General features: G+C 41.6%; 1 protein-coding gene across 1 annotated transcript in view; it reads left to right on the top strand.

The window, feature by feature from the left end:
* Window positions 1-18,838, top strand: part of tmtc2b (transmembrane O-mannosyltransferase targeting cadherins 2b) — a 101,248-nt gene that overhangs the window by 33,699 nt on the left and 48,711 nt on the right. The window contains exon 2 of the mRNA XM_034141149.1: window positions 11,049-11,625. Within this exon, the coding sequence (XP_033997040.1) occupies window positions 11,049-11,625 (577 nt within the window). The remainder of the gene's footprint in view (window positions 1-11,048; window positions 11,626-18,838) is intronic.

The raw sequence follows: 18,838 nt of genomic DNA on the forward strand, positions 1-18,838 counted from the left end.
ATGCATTGATTTTCAAGGTCAAATGTTCTTTTATTGAACAGTGAGTTTTGATCGCACAGGGATGAAACGTATACCAATATAATCTGTGGACTCTCAGGGCTCGACATTATAAATGGCCTGCTGGGCCAGAAGCATTATTTAGACACCGCGGCCAGCATAACGTACTTTCAACTCGCCCCACAGCTGTTTGCTGCGGAGCGCAGCGCGAGCAGTCTCCCGTGAGCGGGAGCGCACTCCTTCACTACAGACTGTCTCTATCTCTCTCTCTCTCTATCTATAACTATCTATCAATATATCTATCCATCTATCTCTCTCTCTCAATCTATCTCTCAATCTATAAGGAACCGCAATAGACAAAAGGCGTTGCTATAGCAACACGTCATGTTTATATGAAAAGGGGTGGGGTCAATACGACCCGCTTGGCGGAAATAGGTATAAATGGCAATTTTTTGGGCGATTTCTTCAATCTGATTTCATATTGACAATTTTTTAACAACATAGGGTGCTACATAACACACTTTCAGGAAAAGTCACGGACTGGAAGACTTTAATATTTTATTGAAAAAAAGTTACACACAATAAAAAACAGCTCTGGGTCAAATTGACCCGATTGGCGGTTCTAGTGTTAAATTAAACAAAAATATATCAGATTAGCATTGTGCCTAGCTCTGATTTCCCCCCTGTCTATCAGCTCACATTGGCTATCTGAGATCAAGCAAGACAATGAGGCGACAATATCAGCTATCAACGTTGTATCAGTCTGTCATAGAAAGACCTCACTGATCCCCTAAGGACCACCAAACCCACCCAGTTCTTCCATATTAGCACTGACAGCCCCCACACCCTCACTTGACAGTTGATGGGGGCTCTCAATCTCTTTGTGATCAGGCTACATGTGCCTTTAATTAGGGCTTGGAACTGGAGTCAGAATGGTAGGGTAAGAAAAAAGGCTGGGTTGAGAGCATTGTGAGAACACTGGCCTGTTGTGATAATGAGATCACTCCCTGAATGCTGCTATTCATTAATGTAATGATTCTGTGTGTGTGTGTTCTAATTCATCAAGTAAGCTTTTTAATGCTCTGTTGTGGTCACTACTTTGTGGTGAGCAGAGAGAAGCTTCAAGAATTAGATGTTCATACAGAGTTAATGGCGGTATGATCTAAGCAAAGAGCAAAGTAATCAATTGCTCTCATTCTGGTATCCATCTTCCCACTTTCTCTCGGGCTGTTACTGCCTTTAGCTGATTGGTTCTCTTATATTTGTTTGCATTTGATTGATTTAACCGGGCTTCTAGAAAATAGACACTAATTGCAATGTCAGCCTGAACACAAACTCCCCGAGTCCTCCTGCACTCTGGCAGCAGCTTCATATTTAAACGGAAGAGCTTCATGGCTGTGAGGAGAAAAGGGACATGATACAGCTGTTTCAAATGCTGCATATGAGATGGTCTTGGGCACTAAAGATGTCTTCTCCTTTCTGCTCCACTGGCATTCTCAAAGGCTCTTCCTGCACTTAAGCCCCCATGCAATAAACATCAGTGAGCGGAGGCCTCTGCGTTGATGTGCCATGATTCAGACTCATCCTTCAGGGCTGCCGTGCCTCGTAAAGACCCTCCATTCAAAAAAGGTTTGGGAAGAAGGATGGAGAAATGTTGGTCAGGCTCACTCATTGGTTGGGGTCTGGCTTGCACAGGATTTTCCATCCCACTCTGCTGGCGCTGGTTTCGCTGAGCCCCTCCATGGGTCAACATCCTCCGTTCCCAAATCAGAATTCTTGAACGGGCCATTGGCGAGCCAGAGCGGATGGGTCTTTCACCAGCTCCGTTTGGACGAGAAGCACTCTAAACAGGAGAGGAGGAACAAATCAAACACATTTATTACCATATAGCCGAAAGGTCAGAGCATGACAAAAAGCCTCCTGTTGTGAGGAGGAGTGCTGTGGAGTGGCCCCCTCCAAGCAGAGCCTGGGTGACTGCTGCAGCATTAGACATGGGTCAGGCTGAGGGGAGACATGAAGGTTGAACCAGTTTGAGAACAAAGACCTCGTTCTTTATTTTCCTTAGGCTGTGACATTTATATAATAATAATCTGTTTGGTTAAATGTTCCACTTTGAGTGGATAATGAAGCCTAACAAGACACTGAGAAATTATATTTGATGAATGTTGTGTGACCCTTGTAAGAAATGTACCTTCTCATGTGACTTTTCTTTTTTAAATCAAATTGTTTGGCAGACTAATTTAAACGATTTTTAGCAGTTGTTCTAGCAATTATCAAATTGGGATTTGGCAGCTTGTTCTATTCGTTTTTGAACTCAGAAACAGTTTTTTTTGGCTACATTAATATGGCTCTAGGGACTGCAAGTGGTCCCCAAATTTTGCTCCAGACTGAAATATCTCAAAATCTATTGGATGGATTGTACTCAAAGCAAACAGGTGCTGGGACATCAATATGTAAAGGTACAGGGCTTCCAATTTAGTTTCACCTAATTCCTAAACTCAAACCATGTGGTGGGAAGTTCTTACCTCTGACTGCCCACCACACTTTCCCAACGAGGAAGCTTGTTGAAGACAAAACAAGTGACAGATTCAAAGCAACCGTTTCTGCTTGGACAGAATGAAAGAGAAGAGTTAGTGCCTGAGAAAGGTGTGTGTGTGTGTGTGTGTGTGTGTGTGTGTGTGTGTGTGTGTGTGTGTGTGTGGTGTGTGTGTGTGTGTGTGTGTGTGTGTGTGTGTGTGTGTGTGTGTGTGTGTGTGTGTGTGTGTGTGTGTGTGTGTGTGTGTGTGTGTGTGTGTGTGTGTGTGTGTGTGTGTGTGTGTGTGTGTGTGTGTGTGTGTGTGTGTGTGTGTGGTGTGTGTGTGTGTGTGTGTGTGTGTGGTGTGTGTGTGTGTGTGTGTGTGTGTGGTGGTGTGTGTGTGTGTGTGTGTGTGTGTGTGTGTGTGTGTGTGTGTGTGTGTGTGTGTGTGTGTGTGTGTGTGTGTGTGTGTGTGTTTGTGTGGTGTGTGTGTGTGGTGGTGTGTGTGGTGATGTGTGTGTGTGTGTGTGTGTAGTGACCCAGCCGCCCTGCACATGCTGACAGATTTATTGGATACAATAATCAGAGTGTATATCACCCTGCTGTGCCCTACACATGCAGCTCCTGTAATTGGCTCTTACACCTGGAATTGACTATAAACATCAGACAACTTTGCACTTTGACATTTAGGTGATTTGCTAACAACAGTCCTGGTTTAGACGGAGAGCGTCAAGCTTTTTTTCAAGTTGTACTTTAAGATAAAGAGCAGCAACATTTTCAGCCATTGTTGAACATAAGTTTTTGATTTGTTTTGCCTATAAGATATAATTTAAGTGTTGTCCAAGTAATAGATGCAGGATTCCAGACAGCTCCATCAAACAGGACAGTGGCCCTAAGGCCTCTGCTTGACATCGGAGATTTTAGCAGGACTCATACGTGCCCCTGGCAACTTTACACCATGCAGATTCAATGCCGGGCTGCCAGGATTCCTTCTCTGCCAGCCTGGTTGGCCGGATGGAAGTGTGGCTCACTGGTTGGTTGGTTTGCTGGCCGGCTGGTTAGCTCTGGGGGATCAGCATTCAGGTCGTGCCCTACTGTGCCCATCCCGTACTGCACAAAGGGCTGATCAGGGATGCTAGACAGCAGGCACGGGCATTCACCGAGCTAAAAGACACCGCAGTGCTGGATGAGCCTGCCCCGCTCCAGACTCAGTGTCTCAGTGTCCCAGTGTTTGCTTGTCTACTGTGCCATGAAATGGAGTGAGTGTGTATGATTGTGCCAGTGGAGCAATGCAAATACCCTCCCTGAAGGGAAGACTTATACCACTTAGTTAGGGAATGTTGCTGGATGAATTGGACACAGTGTTGCATGTTGCACTCTGAAAAACACTTAGATTCTTTTCAGTGAACGTTTAGTGAGTTCCTTTTTATGTGTTTTACATGCAAGCTTTGCAATATGATTCAGAATGTAACAAAAACAGATGCCAAACTATCTGCAAAGCTTGAGGCAATGGATCCTGCTGATTTGAACAACCTTTTTTAACCAATCAAAATTGCATCCTTATGCAACTAAATTGCATTCTTAATTACATTTAGAGGGAAAACAAATTCTCCGGGTTGTGTTAACAGTTTTAAGCATCATATTTCAATTTTCAATAAAAAAATAAAATAAATAAAAACGCAACATTCCATGGCTATGTTGAGGCTTAAACAATCTTTAGGTTTTGTTAAGTTTAATAAACGATAATGGTTGGGCTTGAAATAACTATGTTTGTTAAGTTATTATGTATCTTATCTATATTTTCATTATAATGGGGAACACTAAACGGAAGAAGTGCTCCATTATGAGTAGAGATGAGATTTAGCCCAGATTGTTCACTAATTAATGACCTTTATCCTGGTTGTCCATCGTCAATGCAGCATGTCATCTTTACTCTCCTGCCTTTCATCAATTACAATGATGGAGGGGAGGCATCAGGCGTCCACAGCCGGGGATAATAGTGTAACACCCTTCATTTCCTTTCATGAATGGTGTGTGTGTGTGCGGGGGGAGGGGGATTGAATCTGTTGCTGTAAATTAATATAAATTGGTTAGTTTGATGGGGAAAAAAAGTATAAAGAAAGTGTTATACTTTTCACTAAGACATGTATTTCTCATCCAGAAATAGCATATAATGGCATGAGATATTTCCTTTTCTTAAATAACAGAAAATTGTCATACTAAAAAAATCTATCTTGTGTAAAACGGAAGCTCTTTAATGCTTCCCCAAGGCCGTTTTATTAAGAGCTTTTATTATGGCGATACTAATCACATGTGTCAAGAAGAAGCAAGCAGCCTTTCATTCTTGACAATAGGGATTTTACGGCGGTCTCAGTGGTGGTACTTTCTCCGTTTGTCCTCTCGAGGCTTCTTCGTCTTTCATTCACTGCGCTGCCCTCTTGTTAATGCTAAAACATCAAAACACTCAGTGACACTGTGATACTGGAGTTATTAATTACATTATAGCCTCAAGATACAGAAACGGAGTTATGAAACGAAGGCCAAAACAAATTTGGACTTCTTCCTCTTTGTTGAACGGGGCCAAGGTCCTTTTTTCTCCCTTTCTGGCTTGCTGAGCTAGTCTTAAAACGTTAATGCTTGGCTACATTTTATCATGTTTGGCGTCTGAGGGCTTCTTAACATTTAACAAACTATGAATGTGTCATACCCACTTAACGAGAAGAAACTCAGCTACCTGACAATATGAACCATTTTTACCGAAACAAAACACAAGTCTAATGCCGAGCCTCTGAATTAGCACTAAGCGAAATAGTGCTAACGCACTTAGCACATAACTCACGGTAGAAATATTTTATACTTCATCGGATCTGCACAAACTCGAAATGATTACTGATAATCCATCATAACATTTATGTCAATAAACGTAGTTTTCAGTTTTCAGAGCGTAACATAGCTTTCGGTTTGGGCAAACTGTGTGCGCATCACTCTCACTCCTCAATGGTGACGTGTAGGTGGATTTAGGAACTTCCCCTTGATTCTATTGGCTCTAACGGTTCAAAAGTGTTTTGAGCTTTGTGTCAATCACCAAAATCGACCAATGGGTTCCAGAGATATGGCAAATACACCCAAATGACCCCAGAGGTGTTTTTTTTTCTTTCTAAACCTCTCTAAAAAGGTCAAATTTCACTTGTGTTTTATCAATCTTGATACAGGGTACTTATTATATGTTATAGTTTGGATTCCTAAAGCTTTTAGTCTACTATCCCATCATTCAAGGGTGGTGTTCACTATAAGTAATGTTTTTTTTTGGACAGACACTATAATTTAATTTGTTTTACTATGTTCAATCTGAATTTACTTTAAAATAAAAACATCTATATTGTTTCTCACTTTTCTACATCCAACTCACAGGTGTATCATTGCTTTTGAGAGAAAAGATTATTAATTTACCCCTTTTAGAAGTGAAGATATAGTCATTTGTTCTGGGCATGTCATTTTCGAGCCTGAAACCTGAAAAACAGGCTCAAACAGGTTAAAGAAGCTATTTGTAAGAATGCCCCAAAATAGTGATACCCCCCACTTATCATTTGGCACATTTTTATTTGTGCATTTCCTCTCTATCACTCGCTGCATTCATAATTAATGTATTGAAATGAGAGTTGGATTGCTTTACCAATGCCAGTGAATACATTAACCACAGCAGCCTTAAGGCACAACATAAGACATTATTTATCTTTCAATTCATGAAAGATTTGAAAGTGTTAATGTTTTTGTTAAATTGCCTATTAAAACCAATTGTAAAGATGTATTTCATTACTTATAGAACATTTAAATAAAGCATGCATATGTTCTCTTGGCCACAGAATACTTATTTTTTTCCTATATTAGGTAAGATGAGTGAAGTGGAGGTATGCCATTAATGACCTGCTAGCAGGCCCATGGGAAGAAACATTAGACAAAAGAGCTTGCCGGAAACACTGAGCGGGCTACCCCGGTGTCTCTGTGGGCAGTCTAAATATACCACTGTGCCTCTTTCACATATTGAAGCCGGGTGATGACATATAGTTGGCAGACCTTCGATCACTTTCCCCAAACTCCCACAAGAGTTGATTTTCTTTGCATATGCTTCTTCACAAATGGATTTTCACTTCAGTGTTTCCAGTCTGTATTCTTACCCATTAATTGTTGAATGTCCTTCAGTGTGCTTTCGATATTTTAGCCATAAAAGCTCATATTCCTTCAAAACGAAACAGATTCTGTCTCTCTTGCGATTTGCGGATAGGTGCGCCACAATATACACTCCTTCAATGGAATATTTTAGAGATTGGTATATTCTTTTCCATCAGGCTTTGGAGGATTTAAAAATAGATGTTATCCCAGTCATACGGCTCCATTTCACTCAGAGCTTCATCTTAACTTCATTGAGTAGTTGTAAAGGGAAAATCCTGATGACATGTTCTAGGTTTCCAATCTTCTATCCAATATCCATTCTCATCTCCTGCGTGTTTGCCCACTGCATATCTGTGCCGAAATGCCAATCAATCTTCAATTTTAGATAGCCTCTTCCCATGGATCCTGTAGTCATTGCATTTTTCTCCACCCTGCTGGTGCATTTACATTATAAGTGAAACTGTTCAGGGGTAAAGAGGTTAGCTCTCACATGATTGTTTCTCAAATAAGGAGATAGCAGGAGCATTTTTCATGGAAATGTTTTTGAACTCAGCAAAAGGGTTAGGGGTACGCCCAAGAACGAAATTGTTTTACTTTGGGTCTATAATTAAATGTTCTTCAGCTTTTGTGCAAGCAATTGCCTTTCATTAGATTTTCGTTTATGTACATTTATATTCACATCGCACAGTACTAAAAGCAAGGCTTTTTGGGGGGGGAGGCAGAGATTAACCTTCATACTTGAAAGCTTTTTGAGTGACAGAGGACCGTCACGGCAGCATAGGAGAAAAAGCCAATATTCGGTGTCCTCTCTTTGCTTTTTAAAATGGTGTTAAAGCGAAAGTGATGTTTTTGTGAAGCTGTGAGAAGAGTTAGTCAGGCCTTAGATGTGAACAACAGACACTTTGTTGCCTTTGTTTTTCTCTGTTCACACATCTATGTTTTTGTCAATGTCATTTAACGCTTCTTCTATGTTCACCACAGTTATTCCAATTAGTGCTATTGTGTACATTAGAATGATTTGGCACCTAAAAGCACCACCCCTCTTGCATTTTCCATACTCTGTTTACATATTCAAACAGCATTTACTTATATAATCCCCCCCCCCCCAGTTCTAGTCCACATTGTGACAGATTGAGAACTGGTCTTGTTGTGAAGGAACTGTTGCTGGCAGGAAGATGTAGATGATCTGGCCTGAGTAATGGGGATCTAGACAAGTTTTTCAGAGGCTCCTCTTGTTAGCAGCCACACGATCCCCTCGGTCCTCTTGGGAGTCAGGCGTTCAGGCGAGCGGTCGGGGGAGGAATGTGCTCCCGGCTGGAAAAAGTTTGCAGTGCACAGAGGGGTCCTCCGTGTCTCGAGCTCTGCTGAAAAATGGGCCCAGCCAGCCGCAGAAACTCAATATTCCTCCCCAGCTGGCCTCTTAGCTGGTAGAGGAGTAAGGTCTGATGACAATGACCCAGACCTGTGGGTTTGGGATTTTCCATAGATTGGATTATTCAAATTGAATTTAGGGCTAGGCGATATGAATGAATCAAGTATCCCAATATTCTTACCCAAACACATCAATATCAGTATTTGGGCCAATATTGTTTGGTTTATGATTGCTTTGATGCATAATCGTCAGTAATGTCGATATACTGAGTATATAAAGGCAAGACAATTCTGGTAAATTCTGAAAATAAACTTTCATTGCTCCTAAAGTAGCCTTAAAACCATGCAAAAATAAATCTTGCAATATCCAACATTTAGGATGATGTCTAGTCTCATATCTCAATATTGTTATAATTGTTATATTTACCAGCCATAGTTGCATTACGACTGCGAATGTGTTAACTCAGCTGTGGGTTTTCCCATCATCTGCTCTGAGTGATATAAAGAGGTAACACTTTACCATCTTTCTCTGCCTTCCTCGACTCTCCACTTGTCAAGCACTTTAGGGACCCCCCTGCCTCTGACATATTAGCAAGACACCAACTGAGAGGTGAACCCCATGCACTGTGACTCAGGAAGCCAAGGCAGTAAAAGCATTGGGCTTGATTGAGTGGCACTGGCTTTAGTCTGTATTCTGCTGCCAGAAAAGAGTGTGTGGTTTTGAGGAAATATATAATGTATCTGGCCTCACTGTGCAGTGGAAAATGAGCACACTTGTCTCCAAAACGGCTTAAAGATGTAATTTAACCATAATGCCTCTTATGTGAGCATCTCGCGGCGGAATGAAGATCTTACTTGACAAATGGGCCAGAGAAAATAAACTGGCATCTCTGAGTCATGAAGTGGAGAGTTGGGCTACTGACTCTTAAGCCGGCTGGTGGAGAGATGGAGCCTCCATCCGAGAAGCTGGTGAAACCCAATCTTCTGTGCTCTGACATCCAAGGCATTTCTATTATATCCCAGCAGATTATTTTCCCCAGCATCCCAAAGCCAGGTAGTATTTATTTCCCTTAGAAGTAGAACCACCATAAGAAGGGCTATTTTTGAAAACCTTTCCAACTTGTTCTGGTGGTAAGAGGCTCCTGTGTTATGTTTAAACCTTGTGCCTTCCCAATGCCATTTTTGCTTTGATGATGTAGATGGCAGAAATGTAGAAGTTTATTTTCTTAAATTGTGTTGTGTTTAAAGTTCAACCTCGGCTAGGTTAATAAGTCTATAGTTAACCGTGTAGCCAAAATACAGACACTCAGACCCTTAAGGGGTATAATCGAGGCCAATCTAACTTTTTTTTTGTATTAGTTTTCAATAGAGTCCTGGCTTCAAAATTGTAGATTTTAATATTTTCCACCAGATTTATTGTGATTTTTTTGCTTTTCTGCACCAAAACGCATTTATTTTATTGCTGAACATTTGCTCCTAAATACATTACATTTGTATATTTTAGGTTAACATTCTGAAGATGAGCTCAAATCCGGTGGTTGTGATAAGGACTGATGTTTCAAAATTGAACTTAGTGAAAGTAGAAAATAATATTAATATCAAGTATTTTTATCATAGTTTTTAGGAATGTTTAAGATCATCTCTCACTCTTGAGTCAACTGCTTTTTTTGGTTCATTCATTTTTCTTCCCATTTATGTTCATTTTATACACACAGATTAAAATGATTATTCCTTCACATGTTGGGTTAGGGTTAACCCAACATGTGACTGCAGTGAGGACACATTTCAACCTGCTGCACTTGGCTTGTTATCACGTGTCATGTCCCATCTATCACGCCTTTAATCACACCTCTGTTCCCCTATTGCCAAGCACCTTGTCTCTGCGGAGCCTCATTCTGTTGCCTTCAAATCCTCATCAGCACCACCAGCTGTAGTTAAAAGCAGCAGGCCTGACACTCTGTCAGACACCTCAGAACGTGGCAGAAAAGACAGGAAAAACCTTTAACTTTTATTTAATCACTACTGTTGGGAGAAGCATGCCTTCCTTGACCCCCGCTGGCAGCCCCCCCTCAGCCATCGACACGCACAGCTTGTGGTTGATGTAGCAGCAATGGGTTAGGTCATGCCGGTTCATCCCTGACAGAGGGGAGGTCAAAGTTACTCAGTGGTTGTCTAGAAAATGTCTCTCAAAATTGGCCTATCCCTCCGTTTTGCACAACTGCTGCTTTTTCCCCAGACAAGCTCCGAGCTGCCATATCGCTTGTAACCCTTCTCTGCAAGCTGCATTTTGCCAACATGGCGTTCCCCTACTGCGTGCCGGTATTTGTTTGGGGTTAAGGGTGTGGCGCTCTTGCTTAATTCCAGAGGTCCACAGCTGTAAGAGCTTTGGCTGTGGTGGCAAAGCTGCCCAGGGCTTAAGGCTTGCCTTCTAAATGTTCTGTTTGTGAGTCCCACATGACCACAATCTCGGGGAAAAGCTGTAAGCAAATGTGAAGTTTCAGTTTACAGCAACTTATATTTCCTGCTAAGCCCACACTATGTTCAGACTTAGCAGTGAAGCAGTTTGACAATAATCTAGTCGATACAAATGTCTGCCTTCAGCACAGTATCAAATATTGATTTAGTAGGTAAACAAAAGTCTAAGAAAACATAAGTGAAAAAAAACACTTGGTCATGTTTAGGCAAAAAATGTAAGTTTCTTTAAATATTTATTTATGAACATAAGTTCAAATGAGCGAATGATGAGTTTTGGTTGTCACAAAGATCATGAACACCAGTCTTCTTTGTATATAAGTGTACTTGTGATATGTAATCTCAATGTATAGGATCCTCATTGTTAAGGAGACCAGGCTGGTTCAAACAGCACTTTCATTAATTAAATTGACAAACCTTTCTGTGTACAGAATCAAATATTGATTTGATCTTTCCATCAAATGTACACTCTTTTTTTTCCTACCCGTAAGTCCTTTACTCACGTTTGTTATTCTCTCTACAGCCGTGCAATCAAGACCAATCAGGACCTGCTCCCAGAGACCCCCTGGACAAATATCTTCTACGATGACTTCTGGGGCACCTTACTCACCCACAGTGGCAGCCATAAGTCTTACCGGCCCCTCTGCACCCTCTCCTTCCGACTCAACCATGCGGTGGGTGGGCTGGAGCCCTGGGGCTACCACCTGGTGAACGTGGCCCTCCACGGGGCTGTGACGGGCCTGTTCACCTCCCTGGCTCGCCTGCTGCTCGGAGGCGGCCTGTGGAGCCTGCTTGCCGGCCTGCTCTTCGCTTCGCATCCCATCCACACCGAGGCGGTGGCGGGGGTCGTGGGCCGGGCGGATGAAGGGGCCACCCTCTTCTTCTTGCTGTCCCTGCTCTGCTACATGCGCCACTGCCAGCTGCGGGGCCGCGCTGGGCCAGTGCGGCTCGTGGCGTGGTTCCTGGGCAGTCTGGTCTGCGCTGCGTGCAGCATGCTGTGGAAGGAGCTCGGAGTGACCGTCCTGGCCGTGTCGGCGCTTTACGACGTCTGCGTGTTCCACAAGCTCAAACTGCGGCAGGTCGTCATGCTCCTGTACAAGGTAAACAGTTTGTTCTCAGTGCTTTTTCACATGTATCTGATTTCCTGCACCTGCAAGGGTCTGGCCAACAGCATTGGAAAGTCAATTTATATGTGTGTGTGTGTACTATGTGTGCATTTAGTTTGCTTTTCATCACAATATAATTTCATAAACATTTCCAAGGTTGTGCACAGCTGGGTCCTTTCAGGTCACATTATTGTGTTTTCAATCAAATACAAGGAAACACATGTCAAAAACAAGAAAACATATTTATGTGGCTCTAGGCAAAAGGGATGCATACTACTGCTGTTTTATAGCAAAACCCAAAATATCTTGTATAGATGAGTAATCTGAATGGAACGTAATGGATTATTATGGTGATGAAGAGTTTCTTGCTGATCTGTTGCAGATTGTAGGTCCTTTATTTATAATTTAAGTTTATGGCTGCACTTTTTTCTTATAGGAAACATATACATTCTAGACGCCTAAACAGAGATCAGTTTAACAAATGACAAATGAATAACACTAGACTCAATTTGAGAATGAGTATCTAATTGCCCGTAAATTCATCAGTGTTAATCATTTTTTAAACATTTTATGTCTTTAAAACATAATGATGAAAAGTAAGCGGTTTGCCACATTAGCATTCAGTCAAATCAATTTGTGTCCCTGGGGTTTTTCTCCTGTTGCTTACGAGTATGTTAGGTTGCTTTTATTCATTTTGCACACGGGGAAAGAAAGGGAAGAAAATAAAAGCATTTTTGAAAGAAATAGCTGAAATAACAAAGATTGATCGCCATTTCATATTTCCTTGTTGCTTTTGAAGCATTCGGCTATTAGGTTGCCTTTTTCTCCAACAGCTCCTGTCAGAAGTAGTTACTGTTTGCTGTCTTGTCAATATGACATCCACAGCTCTCTAGCCATCATGATAAATTCAACAGGACACAATGTGACAAAAGAGTCCCAAACCAGCCAATGAGAGAGCTGGTATCTGGCACGCCCCCAAGCACAGAACAGCACTTAAGGATAGGTTGTGCGGCAAGGAGGGAGAGGGGTCAGCAAGAAAGGTGGCGGTAACTGATAGAGATAGAAACACAAGAGAGAATATGGTTTATTGAAGAGCAATTGAAGCTCTTCCATTTCATTGCTCAGCATAGTTTGGAAATGAGGAGTGCCGTCTTCTCCACCCTGTCCTCTCATGATTCAAGCTTTATCTGACTCTCTGTGCCCTCTGGAGTAAAGCCCATCCATTGCCACGGGCAGACAGGCCTTCTAATGGCGTGTCAGGCATGGCTAGAGCAGAGAAGAAACAGGGCCAAAGGGGCCGAGGGAGATGATGCCTCATAGATGACAGTTTTTGATTGAAAATCCACAAAGCCTGCTGATCCAATTGTCTTTGGGAGAAAATATAGACTGGCAGATAGTTATACTACACTTCTGGCATGGAGCAAGCCCTATGGATTTCTTTCATGGCTTGCCATTGTGGTTAACTAAATTGGCAAGCGTCTCAGGAGACAGATGTGTCCTGCTACAACGAGGCACATCCTGGGTAGCTTCTGAAATCCAGTGCTGTATTTCTCATATCATGTTTTTTTTTTAAATGAAAAATATATAAAAGGTTATATACTTTTTAAATTTGAAGGAATTAACAGTGGCAAGTTGCATGTCTAACGTTTACTGGCAGGTCTTTTCACAATTTTGGACAACATTAAGTAACGGCTTCCTCTGTATTTCTTTTTCTTTACCGTTGGTAGGCTACATTAATGCTGTATTGTCAATGACAAAGTAGGAGCTTGGAGTATAAAGGGAGGGAAAACACTGTCTGTATATACTAAAAAAAATCAGAGCTTTGTAAACTAGTTACAATTTTTTGAAAAATGACTCAGACTGAGTCTAATGCTGTTAATATTCCTTGTGTCAACCACCCAGTTTTTATATTGCACACTTTAATGTCAAAGAAAAAAGTGAATATTATGTTCACCAAGTTCTACAGTGAATATGCCACAAAGTCTGGAGTAATGACAATAACAAACTCACAGTGGAAAGAGTCTGAAAAGATAAATCACTTCTTTGCAGCAAAGAAAACTCACAGCGGGTTACTTTCCATTGAGGAGACAAATAAGGAACTGCGTGGATTGTCAGGCGCTTTTAGAAAACAACAGACTATTTTTCATTCTTTCGAGTTGAGACTGTTGAGCAGCATACTTTTCTGGAAGTCAAGCTGCCATGTATGTCTCCATATTGCTAACGAGCAACTTTTAGCAGACAATTGTCAATATCCTTCAGTGTCATTAAGTCGCACCACAGACAACATAAAGGGAGGCACTATCGGAGAGCTGTCATCATCACGTCAGTCATGTTAACTTGGGCGGTTTGTTGCCTGCTTGTAATGTAGTGTAGTTCTGTATGGATTTATGAGTATCGTGACTATATCCTCATGGCAAACAGTCCACTACAGCAGCATGAGCATTCATCTCCCTTTGTCTCTGTGGAGGGAGGCAGTCACTTTGACCGATGATAAGCAAAGGGAGTTATTCCTTTGGGCGAGTCGAGCCTTCAACCGCCTGCATGGACATTAGTTGTGAACAGAGCGGAAAACTATTGAAGTGAAATAAATGCAGTTCCCTCCCTCATGTTAGGGCTTGAAATGTATCGGGTTGCTGAAAACTTGGTCACACAAGCCGAAGTAGACGAATAGGAAAGCAGCCTTGTAACATTAAAGGGGCCATATTATGCTTTTTGGGGTTTTCCCTTTCCTGTAGTGTGTTGTATAGGTTTGTTTGCATGTAAATGGTCTGCAAACGCAAATATCCTTCCAGAGAGAGTTTTTCTCACACACACTCCCCCCGCCCCCCCCCCCCCCCCCCCCCCTCCCTGCCTGAAACTCCTCAATTGTACTCCCCTGCTGTCTTCTGTAACATAGTGACATTGCTACGTAACACCTGCGCTACTATTGGCTAACGCTTAAACACATTATACGTGCTAGGCTAGGGGGCGGGATATCTCTAAGCCAGCGGTTTTCAAAGTGTGAGGCGCGCCTTCCCGGGGGGGCGCCAGAGAGCTTCAGGGGAGGCGCAGCGTGAGAAAAAAATTACGAGAAACAGTGAAATCTAGCTAGTTAACTTCAGCTAACTTTATGCGAGCGGCAACATCGTTTTTTAGTGACGTTACCTAAAGTGAGAGAGGAGACAGCGTCTGGCAGAAAACGTCACTTGCACACTTTTGGCTGTCTGTGGAGACCGAGTTCCCCCACCTCGCCAAAAAGGCTGTAAAAGTGCTCATTCCTTTCACCTCCGTCTACCTGTACTGTATGAGTGCGGGTTTTCCGCATTGACTTTGATCACAAGCAAGTACCGGTCAAGGCTGCAGCCAGAGGATGATCTGCGTTTATTCCTGTCTACATTGCATCCCCGCATCATCCGCCTGTGCGCATCAAAGACGCAGACTCATTGTTCCCACTAAAGTAGGGGTGAGTGTAATAAGGAGGCAAAGTTGACGTTCAGTGTGTTGCCGGGAGCATATAGCATCTTCATTGAGAGCCTTATTTGTTTTTCTTTTATCTGCTGGTTCCATAGCCTTACACTGAAAGACAGGAACAGCCTGAACAACATTGTTAAAACCTGCTCTAAGGTCATCGGAGTGAAACAGAGAGACTTAAACTCCTTTTGTAACCAACAGATTCTGCGGAAAGCAGAGAACATTCTGAACTCTCCAGGTCATGTTCTTTCACATGAATTTAATCTGTTGCCATCAGGGCGAAGATATGCTCTACCTGATCAAAGGACTAATCGCTTTTCAAAATCATTCATCCCTTCTGCACTCAAACTTTTAAATTCTTGAAAGGCTTTTAACTTGATTATTTATTTATTTATTTATTATTGTGATGCTCTGAACTATTTATAGTGTAAATTGGAATGATCCACATCTGTGCTCCCGGGTGTATCTGTGTGTTTTCTTCCTGTATGTTCCTGCCTGTGTACATGGCATAAGCTGCTGCTCATAACCAATTGCCCCTTGCGGGATTAATAAAGGTGTTGATTGATTGATTGATAAGGATTTATCCACGATGTTGAAAATGTTAAAAATGTTAAAAAAAACATAAAGATAAAAAGTTTAAACAAATTATTGTTTAATGTTTTAAGGAGGTGACGCTATCAGCCAATCAAATGGGTGCAGTCAGTGAGTCAGCACGATAGATTCAAACACAGAGACGAGACAAGAGGAGAGAAACAGTCGGAGTCATTTCAAATGGCGTGCTCAAAAAAGAGAAAGGTTGACAGCGAAAACAGAGCATTTAATGACATTTTCTCTTACTGGACCTCTTTGAAATCCAATTGAATACCCCTGCATTATAGCAACAACAACAATAATAATAATAATAATAATAATAGCAATAATAATTAGGAGGGGGGGGCGCGGCTGTTCTTATGTTCTCTGAGGGGAGGCTCACCTTCCCACACTTTGAAAACCCCTGCTCTAAGCGATTGACCATCATAACAGGGTCGGCCAGCTAACCAATCAGAGCAGACTGGGCTCTGGTTTCAGACAGAGGGTGAAAAGAGGTGCTGCAGCACAGGCAGTATGAAAAACATAAAAGACCTTTTTGAACATTAAAGCATGGAAACATGTTTCAGTTGAGGCACAAAATACAATTATGAAACCAGAAAATGAGTATGACAGTGCCCCTTTAACGATCTTTGATGAGACCTAAGTGAATAAAAGAATGGAAAAGTAGCTGTCACCATGTCCCAGAGTAGTTTTTTGGAGAACATTAAACCCATTCTTCAGTCAGACTAAAGAGACCGGATTGTTGCATGAATGACGAGCCACAGTGGGCCGATGCTGCTTTTTATCACCAGACTCTCCACTGGGCTACAGTCGTTTGACATTTACCGTTGGAAATGTTGAAATGGGCCTGCTTATCTGATCGTGGCGCACAGTCAATTACATTAGAGTTTTATATCTGCTGCAAATCTCCCATTGGGTCATTACGGCTCCTGTGTGCGGTTTGAAGGTTGTGGGCAGGGGAGACTGAGAGCTTCACTGTAATTCCATGTAGGTTTATAACTCATTCCGTGAAGACTTTAACTGTTGACTCTCTGCATACAAATCAGAGGGAGGAGGTAATGCATGGATATTATCTTGATTTATTGGGTTGCATAACAGATCTTAGAACATGAGAAGCATACACTACAATTTATCATATGTAAAAATAAACCTAGGAAATAATGGCTTTTCTTTAAAGAACTGCAGCTAAATCAAAGGATTATTCGAATAAAAAGAGACATTTTATATAAAGCAAGCTGTATTTAAATCAGGTCAGAATATAATGTCAGATTGAATGGACTATAATTTGTTTGTGTACTAAGAATGTGTTTCTTCTTGCAGGCTTTTGTCTGTGCGATGTCAGCTTTAGAGCTTACATGGATGCAATTCTCTCATATCATTGTCCCAAGGAAATACAAAATCCTAAAGCGGATTAGAATAGCACATGCCACCTTTTATATATTCCTCAATAGATTTTGTGAATATTAAACATTATTCAGCTGATTTAGTGTAAAAAAAAAAGTTTAGAATGACTTCTGTTCGTGTTCATGTTAGCGCTATAGACACTTCTCTGGAAAAAGGATTAAAGAAAAAAGAGAATGTGCAAGAAATAATAGTGCCTAGAAAGTATTTGAATATGCACATGTTTGGTTAATGATGATGCTGGAGGCAAAGCTCTAGGCATCCTTTGGTATCTGAACTCTGCGGGAAGCTTATTCTAAGAGATCCGGTGCTACCAATGCATCCTCAGATAACCTTTCTTAGAGAAACATGGTGCTCTTTAGATAAATCATAATCACGCATCCTTACTTTTAGACAATGTAAATGCAAATATACATAAAGAACACTTCTTTTTTACATAATCTGCCTGCATTAGTTGGAATTTATGTTTTTATGGCCCACAAAGTCCTATACACTTTTCAACAAGCATTACATCCCTTTCCTTTCCCTCCCTGCAGTCATTAGTCCGTATGTTTAGTGTTAAACCTACTGGCATTTACAGTGTTGATATCCAATGCCAACTAAGCCTACAGCTCACAGTGCTTTAATGACTTCTTTCCAAGACGTGGTGTCTTCAAAAGTGGAAAAATCTGTATCATTAAATTGTTTACTCAAGCTGACCTTTCCAGTGCTGATATTCTCCAGTTGCCTCTGTGGCTGATTAAAGTATTTATGGCCATGTGTATGGATTTACTTTAAGGCATTGTGTTTACTACATTTATATGTTACACTGTTTTGCTTACTAAGTCAGGTTTAACCACAATTTATGTGGAAAAATTAGCTTTTTACGAGTCTGTTTCCTGCACGGCATTAGTTAATAGGCTCATTTTCAATAAGAGATACTGAAACACAATTGGAGCTCCTAATTTAGTTTGGGAAGGAATGTGAGATCTCACGGTGTTTATCCCAAAGCATAGTGCAGTGAATTTTCTGTCTTAAGGACTGTTTTTAAGGTGTTCTTTAATTGTTAGTTAAGCAATAACATTAATGTTGAGGACAACTGGAATTGGCCAAGACTCAGGCTCTAGCGTTGTGAAAAATCTGTTTGGACCTGTGATTTAAAATAAACATCTTCACTATAATTTGACTCCATATTTTGATGTGTGGCCTTGTTTAGCCATACTATCCATCCTTCATGTGTTTGACAGACCTACCCACATAATGCTCCCTGTCCATTCATTTTCCAGAGAAAGGGTTATTGAGTTCATCTTTACACACTGGAGATACTTCTGTTAACATACGGGTCCAGTATGAGTCACAGTCCCTCAGGGGTTGACACTCGTTACATGACAAGAACAATACAGACATCTGATGCTTTGACAGTGTAAACTGGATTAAGGGGAGTCATCTCGGTGATGTCATGTCAATGCTGTACATCCATCTGTACACAAGGGCTCAGATATGTCTTCTTAGAAACCTGAAACGCTCTTTTGCGATTGCTTTTGTTCAACCAAGAACAAAGACACTGGAATATGATTTCAAAATCTGGGACACGACCCAGCTGGCCCTCACTGAATGTCAAGCTTATCTTTTCACACCTCAGATGTTCTGTTCACACTTCGGCTATTAGCGCAAGGTCACTGCTAACGTCGCGTGTGTGTGTGTGTTTGTGTCTGGAGGGCCACAGAGATGACCCCGGGTCAAGAGCTCAGGTGTTGTGGAAATGGCGAGGCAGGCGAGGGCAGAT

The sequence above is a fragment of the Trematomus bernacchii genome, unplaced genomic scaffold, assembly GCF_902827165.1.
Source record: "Trematomus bernacchii unplaced genomic scaffold, fTreBer1.1, whole genome shotgun sequence".
In the NCBI taxonomy this organism is placed as follows: Eukaryota; Metazoa; Chordata; class Actinopteri; order Perciformes; family Nototheniidae; genus Trematomus; species Trematomus bernacchii.